Source organism: Talpa occidentalis, unplaced genomic scaffold, assembly GCF_014898055.3.
Source record: "Talpa occidentalis isolate TD23 unplaced genomic scaffold, MPIMG_talOcc4v2.1 talOcc4.8, whole genome shotgun sequence".
In the NCBI taxonomy this organism is placed as follows: domain Eukaryota; kingdom Metazoa; phylum Chordata; class Mammalia; order Eulipotyphla; family Talpidae; genus Talpa; species Talpa occidentalis.
In genome coordinates this window covers 41,267,411-41,285,762 of record NW_023605194.1, presented here as the reverse complement: position 1 = coordinate 41,285,762, position 18,352 = coordinate 41,267,411, and the positions used below count along the sequence as shown (strand labels likewise).

The 18,352-nt window shown below is 35.1% G+C and overlaps 1 protein-coding gene across 2 annotated transcripts in view; it reads left to right on the top strand.

Moving 5' to 3' along the window:
* Nucleotides 1-18,352, top strand: part of VCL (vinculin) — a 101,782-nt gene that overhangs the window by 56,230 nt on the left and 27,200 nt on the right. For both annotated transcript variants that reach the window (XM_037497039.2, XM_037497040.2), the window contains exons 3-8: nt 3,990-4,140; nt 4,317-4,425; nt 6,115-6,237; nt 7,667-7,827; nt 16,856-16,946; nt 18,015-18,162. In XM_037497039.2, the coding sequence (XP_037352936.1) occupies nt 3,990-4,140; nt 4,317-4,425; nt 6,115-6,237; nt 7,667-7,827; nt 16,856-16,946; nt 18,015-18,162 (783 nt within the window). The remainder of the gene's footprint in view (nt 1-3,989; nt 4,141-4,316; nt 4,426-6,114; nt 6,238-7,666; nt 7,828-16,855; nt 16,947-18,014; nt 18,163-18,352) is intronic.

Sequence of the window (18,352 nt, the reverse complement as noted above, 5' to 3'; positions counted from 1 at the left end):
CCAAATTTGGAAATACTTTTGCAGTAAGTGGGTCCTTGCGAACAGTATTACACAGCACTTGCATTCTGTAAAGTTTATGTGTGTTTGCTATCATTTTGTCAAGCTTCATGTAACCTAGAAATAAAGTCAAAATTGTGACTTTTTGAAGTTAATGATTTTTATCGACCAGATGATTTCATTATTACCTGTATTTGGTGGACATCAATTCATTCAGTAAATATTTATTGCAGATTAATTTTGTGTCAGACAGTCTATGTTGTGTATATATTAGTGAACAAGATAGACAAGATTCTTGGCCTAGCTGTGCTTATAATTTTGTGGGTGATAGGGAAAACTAAATTGAGAGTGTGGTGCGTCTCATGGGAACACAAAAGTTGAGGTACTCAGATTTGGGATAGTTTCCTGAAGAAAGAGTAATTTAAAAGTGCATCTAAGAGAACAAGTAGAGTTAGCTAAGCTAACAGAGGGGAGGAGAGAGGTACTTCACCCAGAGGGAACAGCTGTGAAAAACCTTAAGGCGAGAGGTCAATGTTCTTGAATTGGTGGTCTTCAACGAGTGGTTGGCTGTCCCTAAAGGACTTTGGAAATACTTCTCTTAAATATTTTAAAGGTTTCACTTAAGCATTTTAATATATTTTTAGTTGCAAAGCATATATTTTAATCATATTATACATTATATACATGTCTTAAATATATTTCCTTGTTAAATTGAGTATTTTGGACGTGGGATTTTATAGTTTTCATTAAGTTTGAAAAAATTGTCAATTGGAAGTAAGTAGAATGAGTTAATAAAATTTGGTATATTCATAGAGTAGAATGTGATATAGTAGCTATACTTACCAATACAGTGAATCTCAAAATCATAATAATGAAAGAAGACATCATAGATGCATCCTTAACAGTATGGTTCCACCTATTTAAGGTTCTAATATAGGTAAAATGAAGTAATATATATTGCTTAGGTATGTATACATACATAGATAATAAAAGTATGAAGAAAATTAAGGGAATAATTAACACAAAATGCAGGATAATGATTACTTCTAAAAAATGATTATTTGGTTAGTATGGAACTTCTAGAATACTTGGTAATATTTGATTTCTGAAATAAGATTATTGGATACATGGTATTTGTTTGAACATAAAAGTCATACAGTCATTTGTAGGTGTGATATTTATTTTTCAATTTAAAAGTTTGAAAGACCCTTAACCTCATTCAGAATAAGAGGAATACAAATCAAAGTGTATTACATGAAAAGAACCTATATGAAAAATATTTACAAGTTATGTATTTGACAAGGATTCTTACAGTTCAACAAAAAAAAGATAGACATCCCAATTAAAACATAAAGAGCTTGTGGAAGGTTTTCTCCAAAAAAGATATACAAATGGCCTACAAGCATATGTAAAGATGTTCATCATTAGTCATTAGGAAATCAAACCAGAACCACAATGAGATACCACTTCATATCCACTAGGATAGTTTTAGCAAAAAAAAAAAAAAAAAAAAAAAACCCAAAGCAAAACAAAAACACCAAACAAACAAAACAAAAACACACAAGTATCGGTGAGGATATGAAAAAATAGGCACTTTTACACATTGTTGGTGAAATGTAAAGTGGTGCAACTGCCATGGAAAATAGTTTGAAAATTCCTCAAAAAGTTAATATAGAATCCCACTCCTAGGTATATACCCTAGAGAAATGGAAACATGTATCAACATATAATAATTGTATATGAATGAATGTTTGTAGCACAATTATAAGTGCCAAAAGGTGGAATCAATCGAGGTGTCCATTAGTTAATGGATGGCTAAACAAATTTCCCTATTCTTGTATTTACTTACAATGGAATATTATTCAGCTATAAACAGGAACAAACTACTGACACATAATGCAACTTCAAGGAACCTGGAATAGTATGCTCAGTGAAAGTAGCCTCATTAAAAAAAGTCATATTGCACATAGTTCCTTTTATATTATATATCCAGAATAGGTAAATTCATAGATACAGAAAGTAGATTAGTGGTTACCCAGCAGATGGGGAAAGAGGGGAAATGAGGAGTGATTACTTCATTGGTACAAAGTGTTTTTCTGAGGTGACGAAAAGTTTTGACATAAGAGAGGTAGTGGTTGCTCAATGAAATGCCACTGATGGTTGTGTGATGGTTGTGTCCTTTAAATGGCTAATTGTTATGTGAATTCATCTCAGTTTAAAAAATCTATACAGACATCCAGTTTTGGGCTCTCATATTTGTGAAGATACGTAAGTTTGATTACACACTGAGTTGTTGAAAGGGTGAGGACACAGGCACTTTGATCCATTGTGGTGGGAACGCAAATCGGTAACCTTTGTTGATGGTAATATGGCATCATTTGTCAAAATGATAACCATCCTTAACTTTCACTCAGCAACTCCTTTTCTAGACTGTATCCTATAGATATATACCTTAAAAATATGTATTCAAGGTGATTCATTGCAGCAGGCTGATAAATTATGAGCTAGTTATTTGGCTGTATAAAGGAATGAGCAGACTATGTACTTTTATTAGGACATCTCCAAGCCAAATTAAATAAAAAAAATAGAATACAGAAAGTATGCATAGTATAATCCTGATTATGTAAAAGAAGGTGGAAGCTGGGTTTTTTGTTTCTGTATGCAGTGTCTTTTTCTTTTTTCTTTTAAAAGAATATGGAGATAATACACTGGTTACAAGTATATAGAATCTGAATGCCTGTATATATACTTGTTATGTCCATTGGCCAATGCTTTTACCTAGTTGAAATTCATGTTGGATTAATTTTATTGATGAAAAACATAGCACTGCCTTTTATTTGTGGAGTTTTACATTTCATATGATCCTCAAAACAACCCTTTGAGGTGGGCTTTTATTTACATATGTTTTCTGTATTTTTAAATAAAGTATGTAACTTGGGCTAAGTGTTTTAACTTTAAATAATTTTATTCCGTACTTTTACAAGTTGTTCAGTGCTAATGTGGATTTATTGAATATGAAATTAGAGAAGGTTCTCTATTAGATTCTTTTCAGTTCTATATAGATGAATAACTGAATGAATATATTTAGAAGACCAAGGAGCATAGTTGGTTTATGTATTTTAGGTTCTTCTTTTTAATGACAACCTCCCCCCCCCACCAAATTCTTGACTAATTAGGTCTTCATTATATTAAGCTATAGTAATATCAGACCATTAATAATTGATTTTTATTAATGGCAGTGATGTTATAATTGATAACAGTATTATAGGCTTGTTTTCAAACAGTCTAATGGATTTATCAAACAGATCCACTTAGATATAGTAGCAGTTTATTTATTTCCTCATGGTTTTTTGTTTCTTCCTGTTTCTTTGGTTTGTCTGAGTATTAAATTTCACTTAATACAGTGCTTGGTCGTCTTATTTCCAGATTTTGAATCTGAAAATGATGTCAAGGACTTAATTTCTTTTTGCATTATTTATTTATTCACATATTTATTAACATGTTTATTAAGGTAAAGTAGATTTACATTGTTGTATTGGCCTTGGGGATTATAGATTTAAACCTTTGCAAATGTATATTTTGATACCCTGCCCAAAACCAGTGCTCCAATAATCCTCCACCCATGTTCTGTTGGGCCCCTTCTCTCCCCAGTTCTGACCATCCTCTCTGTCTGGTTGACTCAGTCTTTTTATGGCAGTATATATAGAATGAGGACTAAGGAATCAAAGAGATCTAACAACCTAAAGTAAAAGGTCTAAAACATTTTTTCATTGCCAGGAAATAATGAAGACCAAGAACTTAGAGTTGTGCATGAATGAATGAATGAACATGCTATTATGAAAAGTTGAAAACTGTTTCTATTTTAAATTGGTCTTCATTATTTTCCATGTAGGAAAAAATGTGAATTTATATCCTTTTATGTTTTTGTATGTACAGCTGATATTCTTCAGCTTGATTCCACCAGTGAGTTGACTTCATGTTACTCCCCACAGGGTTGAGAATGCTTGCACCAAGCTTGTCCAGGCAGCCCAGATGCTTCAGTCAGACCCTTACTCAGTGCCTGCTCGAGATTACCTAATCGATGGGTCAAGGGGTATCCTCTCCGGCACATCAGACCTACTCCTCACCTTCGATGAGGCTGAGGTAGGCAATCTGAGATCCATACAGCAATCTTTTAGACCAAAATGTCTAGCCTTAAAGACTAATGAGGATTATTGATTATTGAGAATGTGAAAATGTTGAGTAACTCACATATACATTGCCATTTTTTCTACTTATTGTTTACTCTCTTGACTGAATACTCTGAAATATATTTTCAGGTTCGGAAAATTATTCGAGTTTGCAAAGGAATTTTGGAATATCTTACAGTGGCAGAGGTGGTAGAAACTATGGAAGATTTGGTCACTTACACAAAGAATCTTGGACCAGGTTAGTTGTATACAGTTTTTATAATAAAAAATTGTATGCGTTGTCTATGTGTGATTATGAGGAGAGGGGCACTCACCCTTACTTTTTGCAGAAGCTAGGTAATGCTGCATTGGACTTTTACGGGTTCCTGTTAATGGTGCTGATTACTGTTTATACTGAGGAGATATCATTGTCTTTGAAAGCTGAATTTACTTTCTACAAGTCCTGGCCTTGTCTAATGAATTAAACTGGACATTGCAAATATTGCTGGAGAATGTAGGAAATACTTTTCTATTACTGTAATGCTTAACACCACCCAGAATTCTGACCTCTTTATTCCATGTTATACAGCATTCCTTCACTCTCTGCCAGCTGGCCTGTAGCTCTTTATGACCTCTTAGCTTGCTAATTAGCCCGCCTACTATTATGGATTCATGCCCTACCACAAAGCTGCATAATGTCATCAAACCTAGAAGGAGAGAAGCATGCTGTAGCTAAATTTCATTTTGAAATGATTGTTTAGTCATCTGAGAGTTGAGTATTCAAAGTATAGAACATATACCAGCTTTTGATGTTATAGACCTATAACATGGATTTAAATGTCAAAGTATTAATGAGACCAATAATAAGATATATCAGATGTTTAACTTGTCAGTATTAAAGATCACATACCACCTTATAAAATTTTTTTGTCTAACATGAAATAATTTTTACTTGTAAGTATTTTTATGAAGTTCTGGTGCAATCATTATATAAACTTAGGGCAATTAAAAATTTCTAAGAGCCATCATTGAAGATGAATGGGAAATAGGATTAGAAAAGTATTAAACTATTTCCTAGCACTGGATACAAAAATTATTTCCTTAAATGAAATCTTATGGAGAATTCCAACATATAAAAGACAGAAATGGGACTACTCTGGGTGAAGCAAGAGGAGCCCCACTTTTCTACCTACCTTTGATATCTCGTGATGATTTGTGAAACTACTTGCGAAATCTCAAGAGCATTTTGAAAATCAAAGCTTTAGGGGATCACATAGCACCTCTGAATAATAACCAAAGTAAACAAAAAGTGCTAACAAGCTGATTCCAAAACACCAGATGCTTTCAAATGCTGTCATTGCTGTAATCATTTTTTTTATTTCTATTTGTTTCTAATTATAAAAGTACATGCTTATTTTGGACAAATTGGAAAGTACAAAAAAATAAAGATGAAAGCAAAACACATTATTATAATTCTTAAGATTTTTTTCAACTATTAGATCTCTGCCAGGTTCATAGGAGATTCTTTTTTTTAATTATCTTTTTAATTGTGATTACATTGGTTTATACTACTGTGTATGATTTAGGGGTATAGCAATAGTCAGTATCCCAGGTACACAGCATGAAACCTCATGCAGGGTAACAAGGCAAAATATTTAAAAATATATATATTTTTTGCAAATATATATTTTAATTTTTAATATATGTGTGAAGTATTTATCAACTTATAAAAATTATGTCACATTTTAGTTTTTACATTTAAATTTCTGTTAATGAAAAGAATTAAAGATGTTATGAAGAATGGTCCTGAAAAATTTTGTATCATAAATGTTACTGATGGGCAGTCAGTTCAGACGTTCATAATAATTTGTAATGTATTTAGGCTGAGAAAGCTAGACTCTAAATTGTTTCACTACTCATCCTGCATAATTTTTTCCTTAATCCCCAGGAATGACTAAGATGGCCAAAATGATTGATGAGAGACAGCAGGAATTGACGCACCAGGAGCACCGAGTAATGTTGGTAAACTCAATGAATACTGTGAAAGAGTTACTGCCAGTTCTCATTTCAGGTATTTCTTTTACCTGTACTTTATCTTACAGGAAAAAAAAAAACTAACGTTCTAAATTCTGACACTCATTTTCTTTTTCTGCTCAGTTACATGTCCTTCAACTTGGGTGAATATGAGATCTGATTGAGCATTACATGATGGTTGCAACTGATTGGCTAAGAACCAGTATTCATATTTGCTAATGTTCTACTTTTCCTGCTTTTTGTTTGAAACTGCCTGTCCTGTTGCCTACTTCTGTTTTCCTGAAACACTAATAGACTTTTCTCTGTGAGGTGGGATCTCCTCTATAAACTAGGAAATAGACATTTTTACATCCTTTTTGTCTTATGGGAAAAAAATGAGCAGGTGGAATGGAAATATAAAATACCATATGATAAAGCCTTTTGTTGTATTAACTCAGTTTTTCATGAAAGATAATTTAGAGCTGGTGGTCTGCATCAACTAGGTCACCTCCCTGTTTGATAGCTCAGAAATGGAAACATAGAGGCTGCTCTCTCAACTAGCAGAGAGGAGTTGCACTTAATGAGTATCTAGTATTAACAGACATCTCATGGTTTACATAAGTTATCTTTCTAGCCAAGTTTTGGGTCAGTTAGTTTAACTATCAAAGGACAGCTGTATTTCAAAATCCTATGAGTCATATCACTCTACTCCCCCACTACTGCTTTCTGCTTTGGGATTTCACATAGTAGCTAAGAAAGGAGATGTTAGTAGAAGAGTTCTGAAAGCCATCCAACGAAATAGAAAACAAAAATTTGTAAATAGGTTTTATAATTTCTATGAGAAATATGTTTTTGAAGCTAACTATTCTGCGTGGCAGAAAGCTTGCTGAGGTTATTTCTTATTAATCTGAGTAATGCAATAAAATCTTAATCCTTGTTTTGAATTTTTAAATTATTTTATGGCGAAATATTCTCTTTCTCTAATGATTCATACTATTATTTTTTTTCCTTCACTTTTAGGGGTTAGAAAGCTCGTGCTACATGTTGAGGGAAATCCTAAATATAAACTCAAACATTTCACATTCTTTCATTAGGATTGGGGGTAGCAGGATACAAAGTCACGGTTTTACTGACTTTTTTCATCTTGTCTTAATAAGGTTTGTGCTTGATAGGGAAACAGTGTTAGGGTTGAGATAACTGACTTGAAGGATATTGGATATTTTTAGATTGTGGGTCATCAGTATATGGACGCTAAATTAGTTCCCAGGTCATGTTGTGGCGATGTTTTGTACCTTGAGTTTTATTTTACAGTAGATATTGCTGATATTGGAATTCTATTGGCAGACTTGCAGTGTTTGTTTTTATGTTCTTTTTAAGACCTTAAAAAGCCAAAACATGTTCAAAGTGTGGAACATCTTGTGTGAACATTGTTATACAACTAAGCTAAATTCCAAACTTAATTTCTGATCTTTTGTTTATTTTTACAGCTATGAAGATTTTTGTAACAACTAAAAACTCAAAAAACCAAGGAATAGAAGAAGCTTTGAAAAATCGAAATTTTACTGTAGAAAAGATGAGTGCTGAAATTAATGAGATCATTCGTGTATTACAACTTACTTCTTGGGATGAAGATGCCTGGGCCAGCAAAGTAAGTGTTACTGGAAGAGAATATGAGAAATCTTGTATTTTCCCCTGCTTGAGGTTTGATTGTTTCACATTTTATCTTACAATTGTGTGTAGTTAAAGATTGCTCAGATATTAGAAAAATATTTATTTCACTTTTGTTTTATGGGTTACTTGTTTATTCTGCTAATTTCCTTTGATCTAAGGTAGAATAACTAAATAGTATGTAAGGTGAATGTTGGTTTAAGGTGAGATGTGTAGCTTTTCCTTCAGGTTTGAGTTTTATTGATTAGGCTGGTGGAGGAATTATGGCATGGTATAGTCTCCTCTAGGTGGGAGCTCTACCTTTTATGTGGGCAGTTATTAAGTGACTGAGTAAGATACAGAATATAAAATTCAGAATGGGAACGAACTTTATAGAAATGTTTTCCTTAGCTACCCTTTGGCATAGAGAAATGTACAGAGGAAACCTTTAATAATACTAGGTGTATCCCTTCTTGTTCATTTTCCCTAATGAAAATTGAAAAGTTTAATTGAAATATTAGTTTTCACATTTGTCAACTAGTTTGACACCCTTTGTCTTGAATTTCTCCTTGGACTCTGGAAGAGTTGGCTGAATCTTCCTAGCTAGCACCCAGCAGCACTGGTTTTGTGTTGCTGAGGGTTTGGTTTGCTTCTTCCTGTCTAGTAACTGTCTGGGGAAACAGAGCATTTGGATTTATATTCTTCTTGTAGAAGCCTAAGATGCAGGCAGTGGGGGAGCACACTATCTCTAGGATGCAGATTCCCAACTTGTGACCCAAATGTCTCCAGTTCTTCCTAGAACACTGGGTGTAGAATAAAGAGGGGATTTTGTAGTATGACTTCCATTGGGTGCCCAGTAGAGCTATGCTTGTCCTCCAGGACATCTTAAGGTAAAGTCAAAGTTGGTGCTAAAATCACCAGACCTTTTTCTTTAGTTTAAAATCACCAGCCTTGGGACCTCGCTGTTAGCATGGTTAAAGTCTCAGTGCTATCAGGCTGTTGCCAGCCACTGCACCATGAGTTCAATACCTGGCTAGGAATTGAACTAACCCACATGGTGCAGCAGACCTCTCCTGTCTCACCCACTGCTTCCCCTCAGCAGTGTATTTCAGTAGATCTGCCTGTTCTGCTCCCCACTCTGTCTCTGGTGAATCTACTCACCCCCTGCACCTCTGGCCTACACCCCAGTTTGTCTATGCAAAAAATAAATTAAAGTAAATCTTTTAAAAAAGTAAAATCACCAGCCTTCTCTCTTATTGCATGAAAACTGAATCTACATAAACAAAAGAAATTAGTCAGCTGATCTTAGCTATGGATTTACAGAGGCACAAAGTTCTTGAACAAGTTCTCAGACTGTATTTTAAATCTATATGGTAAGAACATTTTAGGTCTTTGATATTTTACTTAATTTTGCTTTTGCTTATTTGACAATTCACTTTCCTATTATGACTTCTTTATGCATTTTTTTTGTTCTCTTGTTTGTTTTATTCTTTTTCTCACGTTTAGAAGGTAAGCTTTCTCTTGCCCTTTAGCTTCTTTGCTTAAAAAGAGAAAAAGCATGTCTGTGAGGTTTTCTTGTGTTGTGTGCCATGCCTTATTCTGTGTGCAGGTGTGTAACACTGTGCTCGAATATACGTTAGAATGTGAATATGGAACTCTGGGGCTGGGCTGGGAAGACTGTTGGATTCTGGCTCATGTTGAGCTGTTTGTTTGGGATAAGCAGAAAAAAAGACATTATGGGATGTCAGGCTTTCTCACTTTGAGTCATCTCTTTAAGTCAGCTTCTGAGAACTGTTTTGGCCTAGTCGTTCCCACTGATTTCATTTGAGGGACAGTTTCCCCAGGTGGCAGAGGGATCTCTAAGTTACCTGTGGACCCTGTTCTCATGCAAGGAAATTTCTAGTGAATGCTGTCTTTGTAGTTGCCTTTTCTACCAATTTCCTTTACAGGTTTTAGAATTTTTTGGGGGGAGGTATATCATTGAGGTTTTAAGTCATAATGAAAATGGGTAGGTTAGAAAGTTAAACAGGGCACCTGTCCTTCATAATAATGTTGGCCTTCATAATCAAAGGGAAAAAACTAAGCCATTTCTAAAGTTTTTCCTGCGTCAATCCATGGCTCATTGCATGTTCTTCTGCTATCTAAACTGTCAGCCTTAATTTTCCTTGATCTCATGTTCCCTAACCTAATCCCATTCCTATTCTCTCTCCTTTCCTTCTAGTAGACAAGTAGTAAAAGTAGTAGTATTAAGGAGGATTGCGAGTTGCAACCTTAATGTTTCTCTATTTTCAGAGGGGAAAAGTCACTCGTCACTTAATTATTACTGAATAAGTGTTACTGAACTTTGTATAAGTGCCATAGAAAGCTGTTGCTTAAAAAATGTGGCTAGTTGAGATTTTCTGAACAAGTATCAGGCACTAGTGGAGGAGGGGATACACAGGGAAATAGATCTGGTCCCCACTGTGTACAGTCTTGTAGCTATCTTGGTTTGATGCTGATCTGGAAGGAACCAGACTGTCAGGATGCTACAAAAATATCAGAATAAAAGAAAGTAAATAAAATTATTCCAGCCAAAAGAAGCTCAAGTACACAATGACATCAGAATGAGCAAAAAAATACTTGTTTTTTAACCCAAATTTGATTTTGTTTTATACATTTACCTGGATTAAATAACAAAATGCTATAAAAAGATACACATGACAAATCTCATTCCCAACCTTGTCCCTATCCATTTTCTCTTCCCTTGCTTCCTAAGAGTAGTAATCATGTTTATTAGGTGCAAGAATATTTAGAAAAAACAAATTATCTTGAAAATGGAACTAGGTAGCTAGAATTTTGGTTAGTTTTCAGTTTCGTATAGCATTCTGCATCTTTCATTACTCAACTGTATGCAGTGAATTAATCAGACTTTGTTTCTGCCTGTGACCAACATTCTATTTAATACATATGGCAGCTTTCACCTCCTCTTTCCCCTACCAACAAAGATTAACTTTGTCTAACCATACTTGTTTCATGCTTCCCCACTGGTGCAGTTTTCTCCTGGAAAGTGATGGTTCCTCTAGAAAAGTTGGGGAAGAAAGTAAGTGAAAAAAATTCTTGGTAAAAATGCATCTTGCCATGTAAGTTAAAATTTTAAAGAGGCAATGCAGTAATGATTATTTTATCTTTTATACCTACAAATTGCAGATTTATAAATTGAAATCTACTTTAACTTTGAACACTTCACTTTATTTTGAAAACAGAAATTTCCTCCTCCTGAAATCAGCAGTCAGTGATTATTAAAAATGAATCTAGCATTTTCCTGGGACTGCATTATGCAACAAAAGAATTGATGAGTTAAACACAATTCTAATTCTACCCTTTGTAAATTTAGAATCTGTAATTTTTTTTTTGTATTTATATTACTTGTTATCTGTATACATACTGAGAACTAAGAGGAAGTGAGAAAAACTTAAAAAGCATTTCATGGTAAGAAACTTTGAACCCTGTATAAGCACTCCAAAAAGTGCACCTTGAGTCCGTTAGATACTATTTTTCAGAATTGGTTCCTGTTGTGGGTCTTCTCCCACTGTGGGCTTTAGCTGATGATGAGTAAGTGTAGTGACTGACTCAGAGGTTACTGTACTTTACCAAAGAAGGAAATATTGTTGAGAACATGAAATCCTTTAACACTTGCCTTTAATTTGCAAACCACTGAGATTTAAGGGTTGATTTTAATTTCAATCCTTTTGAAAAACAAGGTAGAGTATTTTATTTCAGTAGCTAATACCATGAAAGATTTATCTCTTGGAGTTTAAGATAGTTAATTCTAAGCATTTATGATATTTTGTCTCTAACCCTCCTCCCTCCAAAAAAAAAAAAGAGGGAGAGATAACCCCAAAATGTTAAAGAAGCTGATGTTTCCCTGGTAATTTTTAGTTGGTATATCTGCTTGTGCCCTTAGAGGTGGTATAGAATTTAGAGCTGGAAATGTATTCTTGGAGTTGAGGAACAGAGCTCCAGGGGAGGATAACTTCCCTGAAGTCTCAGGGTGAGACGACAGTTTCTCATTGCTTGAATGTAGTTTGTGAGAGTTTGTTCTACTGCCCAATCCATCTTTGTTTAAAACATTGATTTGGGGGAGGAAACGTGGTCAGGAATGAAATGGACTGGCAAGGATGGGAAAGGGAGGTATTAGTGGTAAAAGGAAGGTAGGTTGGGCAGTGAACAAGAGGGTCCTTATTCCTATATTTTTCAAATTATAATTTGAAAATTATAATTTTCAAAAGCCTGGGATTTCAAGACCTCACGTTTTCAGCTGCAGTTACCCTTGATTGTTTGTAGGAGGGACTCAATGGTTCTCAGTATGATTCAGTAGTCTCTAAGTCTAACTCTGTTAAATTTCAGGAGTGTTTCAGTTCTTAGGAAAGTATTTAAAATAACTTCTTTTAAGTTATCCTTTCACCTTTTGGTATCTTGGGGAGTCTGCCAAGGCACTGTGCTTTGTTTTTTTTCCCCCTGGTCATTTAAAACCTGAGTTTTATGGTAAAAGGGACCCAAAAGGGAGGGAACCAGATCCTTGCCTACTATCCCCAAAGCTTAATTAGTGGACTGGTCTTTTTCATGTCCACTAAAAAAAAAAAAAAAAGGTAAAGAACAAAAACACCCAGTGGATAGATTGATAGAGACTTCTCTCTTTCCCAAATGTGAGATTTTATAAAGATTAGTACTGAAATGACGGTACAGTTTTTCTGTCTTTCGTACTTAGATTGTATTCTGGGTACTTAAGATTTATATGCCGAGGTTTAACTAGAGGTTTTGTGATAGTGTGATTGACCACAGGGATTATGATTATGATTATTTTAAAATATAAAATGTGTTTGTTATAAATATATCTCAAAATTGACTTCTGGTTCTAGTTGTTCAGAGACTTTGTTTATGTAATATTCATTGTTAATATATGTGTATGTATGTTGCTCATGACAGAGTGAGCAAAGAAATCCTTCCAAAGAAATATGTATGAGAGTCTCAGGAAACCAAAATACTCGTTCCCATAGATATTTTTGTTTTTAATAAATATGACATTAAAATGTATTTTAATGATAGTTACAACTTGTCCTACTTCCAGAAAGAATTTAAAACAGCCCATTCATTTACCATTTTCAATTTTCAAATTTGTCTAAAATTCATCATCCCTTACCATCAGGAAAATGCATTTCAAAGACACAGTGAGATATTACCTCCCTCCCACAAGGATGGCCCACATCAGAAAACGCCAATAACAAAAAGTATTGGTGAGGTATAAAAGGAACCCTCATACACTGTTGATGGGAATGTAGACTGGTCCAATCCCTGTGGAAAACAGTATAGAGGTTCCTTAAAATATTAAAAATGGATTTGTCAAATGATTGAGCAAGTCTCCTTCATGATATTTATGCAAAGAATACAAAAACACTTATTTGAGGATATATTCACTCCTATGTTCATTGCAGCAATACTTAAGATAGTCAAGTTATGAAACAACCCAAGTGCTCACCCACAGAGCAGTGGACTAAGATGTGGTGTATATACACACGATAGTGTGTATATATATATATATATATATATATATATATATATATATATACACACACACACTATTTAGCTATAAAAAGAGAAGAAATCCTGCCATTTGTAACAACATGGATGAAACTGGAGGGCATTATGCTAAGCTGTTATTATGCTAAGTTGCTAAATGAGATAAGTCAGAAGGAGAAAGAAAAATACTGGATGATTTCACTGAAAACAAAGAAGCAGACAAAACTTAACCAAAACAAACCCTAGAAATACAGTTGCTGAACTGAGGCTACTAGAGGAGTGTGGGGGTGGGGAAAAAAGTGGGGAGAGGACCCAATGGTTTATGGTGAAATAGGACTGTGGATGTTTTGGTGGTGGGTATGGTGTAGTAACATACATCTGAAGAAGTATGACTGTATTCCCCTAAATCATATACAGTATTACAAACCGTTGTTACCTCAATTAAAAAACCACTAAAACTCACACTATTAAGAACTTTTGCAACTAATTGAATTTCCCAGTTGAAAAATGCAGCTGCATTCCATATTTGCCATTGATTCTTCCTAGTAGAAAACGAGCACCTCCCATTTATGAGTAAATTATTCACTACTTGAGAATTTGATTCTTTTCATGAAATGTGATGGACATTCAAACTTTGTTAAGAATTTCAAAAGCAGGGCCTCCCCTGTTGGCGCAGGTGGTTGAGCACAGCGCTGTGAAGCTGTCTGCAGCCTCTGCAGTGCTGATTTGATCCCGGCCGGTGGGTCCCACATGGCGCAGCAGACATCTCCTGTTGCGCCCACTGCTCCCCTCAGCAGTGTATTTTGTCGGTCTGCTTGTTCTGTTCCCCGCTCTGTCTCTGGTGAATCCTCTTACCCTCCTGCGCATCTGGCCTATACCCCGGTTCTTGTATAAATAAATAAATAAATCTTTAAAAAGAAAAAGAATTTAAAAAGCAGTGATTTTTGAGGATACTGAATGGGACAAATCCTGTTTTTCTATTGTGTCTTACATCATTTTGGGGCAGTGAAGAATAAAAGCAGCCATTTAGGTTAATGTGGGTCATGAAATTTGATTTCTAGAGCTTATTTTCTGGGGAGTATTACCCAAAGCCAAAATCAACAAGGCAGAAATTTGCTGATTTATTATAGAAAGTTAGTGGAATCTTTAGCAACTCTCTTTGGTAAAAGAAAACAACTTGAGATTAATCAAATATAAAGTAATAGGTTTGGTGTCAACAAATCTAAGATCAAAATGTGTTTCTAGCACTGAACCCCTGTTTCTTAATTCATAAAATTAAATTAGATTTAAATTTGAGGTCAAGTGAAATAGGGGGAAAATGTAGGAAATGGTCAAAGTTTCCTAAATAGTAGCCTTTAGTGCTAAAAAATCTGTGATTCTTGTTTCTCCTTGAATTTAGATTTTTGAAATATAGTCAATATCAGTTTTTTCACTGAAAATATGTTAGAGAAATGGTTATTAATATATTTAAAACAAAGTATTTTTACAAGGATATAATTTCTCTTCAGAGTGTATTCATACTCCCTTGGTCAGTTTGTGAATTAAAAACTAACATCAGTACCTAGATAAAGTCCTATAACTTGTGGTAGAAGCTAAAGGCTATCTAACTCTCTTAGGTTAGGAGTTGCCTGAGACTCTTTTAAAAAAGATACTGATTTGGAATTATAGGTCAAAGTTGACTTGTGTATTATTTTTGAAGGTAAGGTTTTTTGTCCAGATGAATGTAGAAGAAGATGGAGGAGGAGCAGATAGTTAAACCATTTGAGTTTGAGAATCAAAACACTTAAAAAATACTACTTGTCTACTTGTACTACTTACAATTAGATTTTGAAATAGAGCTGCCTGTGACTCTGCTTTTTATTGATAGGTATCATAATTTCATATAGCTTGATAATACAAATATTTTATTTCCTTTTTTTCCAATAATTTAGTTTATTTCTCTTTAAATGCAGGGGCTTAGAATTTGCATTTGGAGCAGTGCAGAGCCAAGGTTACAACAGAACATTCTGTATCTGTTTAAATATTAGAGAATCCTAAAGCTGAGAGTGCTATAATTTGAAAAGGTACTTTAGAAAAACTGGGATCAGGTTGCTGACATTCGGTCTTACTGTGAGTGATCCCAGCTGCCTTGTGATTATGCTGGGTCTTTTTTAGTTGGATATGAGGGTGAGGGGTGGAGGGAGGGATGCTCCTGGTGCCCCCATGTGGAAGCGTGGTGGTATAACACCTTTAAATCCCCTGGTTCGCAGGACTGGAAATTGAAAAAAGTTAGGGATTTAGAATATTGCCTAGAATTTCAGAGGCTTACTCTGTGTTTTAATGGACAGACTCTGTAAGACTTAGTTTCCTAGAGGGCCTCCCTGGTGGCATAAGGGGTTAAGTCTCAGCATTATGAAGCTATCTAAAGCCACTGCAGCACAAGTTCAGTCCTGGCCAGCCAGGGAGCTAACCCACATGGCACAGCAGACCTCTCCTGTTTCACCAGCCACTCCCTTCAGCAGTATATTTCAGTAGATCTGCCTGTTCTGCTCCTGACTCTGTGTCTGGTGAATCCTCTCACTGCCCCTCTGCATGTCTAGCCTACACCCCACCTCTTGTATGCATAAATCAATAAAATAAAAATCTTTAAAAAAAAAAGTTTCCTAGAGTCAAAGAGGGTTAGATCATCTTCAAGGTATTAAATAGAGACTTAAGAGATGGCCATTCTGTCAGCTATGAGGATGGATCCATGGGTTTGGTTATATTCTGTGCTTTTCTATTTCTAGATATGTGCAATTTAAAAATTTAGTTTGTTGTTCCAGCCTCTCTTTCTATAACTTGGGAAATTTTATCCTAGTTTTACAATTTTATCTTACTTCTTCCGGAAGAGAGATAGTAAAGGAATTAAAGATGAAGAATGGCACGAAGGCCAGAAAAACATATATTACATTTTAGTGATTTATGTGCAGAATTAAAACTGAATTGCTAGATTAACATTTTCAATTTTTGTTCAGCCAGTAATTTCAAGTTTTTCAGATGAATTGTAATGAAACATCACCCAGTGTATTGCAAAATAAGATGTAAAAACCTGTGATTTGTGTTACCACATGCTAATGAGTCTTCCCTGAAGCCTGGAGAACTTTGGCAGGGCTTCAGTAGATGAATGTTTACTAGTAGAAAGGCTGATAATGAGGCATGTGACAACAGGGCTTTTTCCTGCTGAAGACACTAAAATCTTTTGGCTTGAGTGGTTTTACCATTCTTCACAGTTTAGCAATAGGGAAACCAGGAAAAAGAATGGAATTAACTGAAGATTTGCATGAGATGCTGCATTTTGACAGAAATAAGCATTATAGTGTGATGAGATTATTTTTTAAGGCTCTCACAGGACTACTTTAGCAATTGTATGCTAATGCTGTAACTTTTCTGTCTTAGTTTGTATATGGTATCTCAGTTTTTGCAAAGAAAATAAATGTGGTATTTCTCTTCAAAAGGATACCGAAGCCATGAAGAGAGCATTGGCGTCCATAGACTCTAAATTGAACCAGGCCAAAGGTTGGCTCCGTGACCCCAATGCCACTCCAGGTAACCCCCTCTGATTCTACTTATAGATCTAACAAAAAGCTTAAAAAAGCAAAAACAAAACAGGGCCTTCCCGGTGGTGAAAGGGGTTAAGTATCAACACTATGAGGCTATCCACAGCCACTGTGAGGTTGATTCCTGGCCAGGGAGGTGACCCACATGGCGCAGCAGACCTCTCCTGTTTCACCTGCTGCTCCCCTCAGCAGTGTATTTCAGTAGCTCGGCCTGTTCTGCTCCTCACTCTGTCTATGGTGAATCCTCTTACTCCCCTGCACCTCTCGCCTGAACCCCAGGTCTTGGATACGTAAATAAATAAATCTTTAAAAAAAAAAAAAAAAACCCAAGCAAAAGAAAGAAATATTTGCATTATCTTTTAATCCTGAGATAACTATGGCGACATTTAGGGATATAGCCTATTCTCTAATAAAATTTTAACTAATTGAAGCATTAAAGGTCCTTAAAAAGTTGAAGGTATAGGTCATTAACCTCTCATCATGGAGTAATAAACAATGCTGAACTGAGCATTCTTTGCCCAATTATTGTTTGACCCCTTCCTTGGTAGTTATTTTGAACAAAAGCTCTTCTCTTTTAGTTCCCGTTGGATAGATTTCATTTTTGTCAGCAGAGTGCTTAATTAAGCAGATTAAATGATGATGCCAATAAGAATTATAAAGTAGACTTATATAAAGATAAGACCCAAATAGGTTAAGGAGGTAGGGTTTATGGATTTTCAAATCTAATATTTACTCAGTTTTGCTTAGCCTAGTAAAAGTTAGAGGTGCTAAGTAACTGTAAAATTGTTGGAACCTATTTTCATCATCCATTTTCATACCTCAAGCTGCTTATTATCTCCAGATGGGTCCTAATATCTTTTTTAGCAATATCTGTGGTTGAAACCTCACCCCATGGTTGTAAGGGCACTCCTTGATCGTTGGCTCTCAGGTATATTGCCTTCTATTCACTTGTTGTTTAGAGTCATCCATTCCTTCGTGAATGAAATGATTTGTAAAGCATCCTCTCTAAATAATTAATGTATGAACACTGAAGATATTGAGTATCTTTTTATTTTAGGGGATGCTGGTGAGCAGGCCATCAGGCAGATATTAGATGAAGCAGGAAAAGTTGGTGAACTCTGTGCAGGCAAAGAACGCAGGGAGATCCTGGGAACCTGCAAAATGCTGGGGCAGATGACTGATCAAGTGGCTGACCTGCGAGCCAGGTAAAGTTCCTCTCCTCTTACCAGAGCATTAATAAGTAACAAAAACATAGGCTTTCATTCCTGATGAAGTGATCCAGAAAGCAAGTCTCTGCTGATTTTACTGAGTTCTCTTTGGCTAATAGATAGTATAAATATTATGTTCTATTAGTTCTTTTGAGGTTGAAATAAACTTTCCTTTTGCTGAACTTTC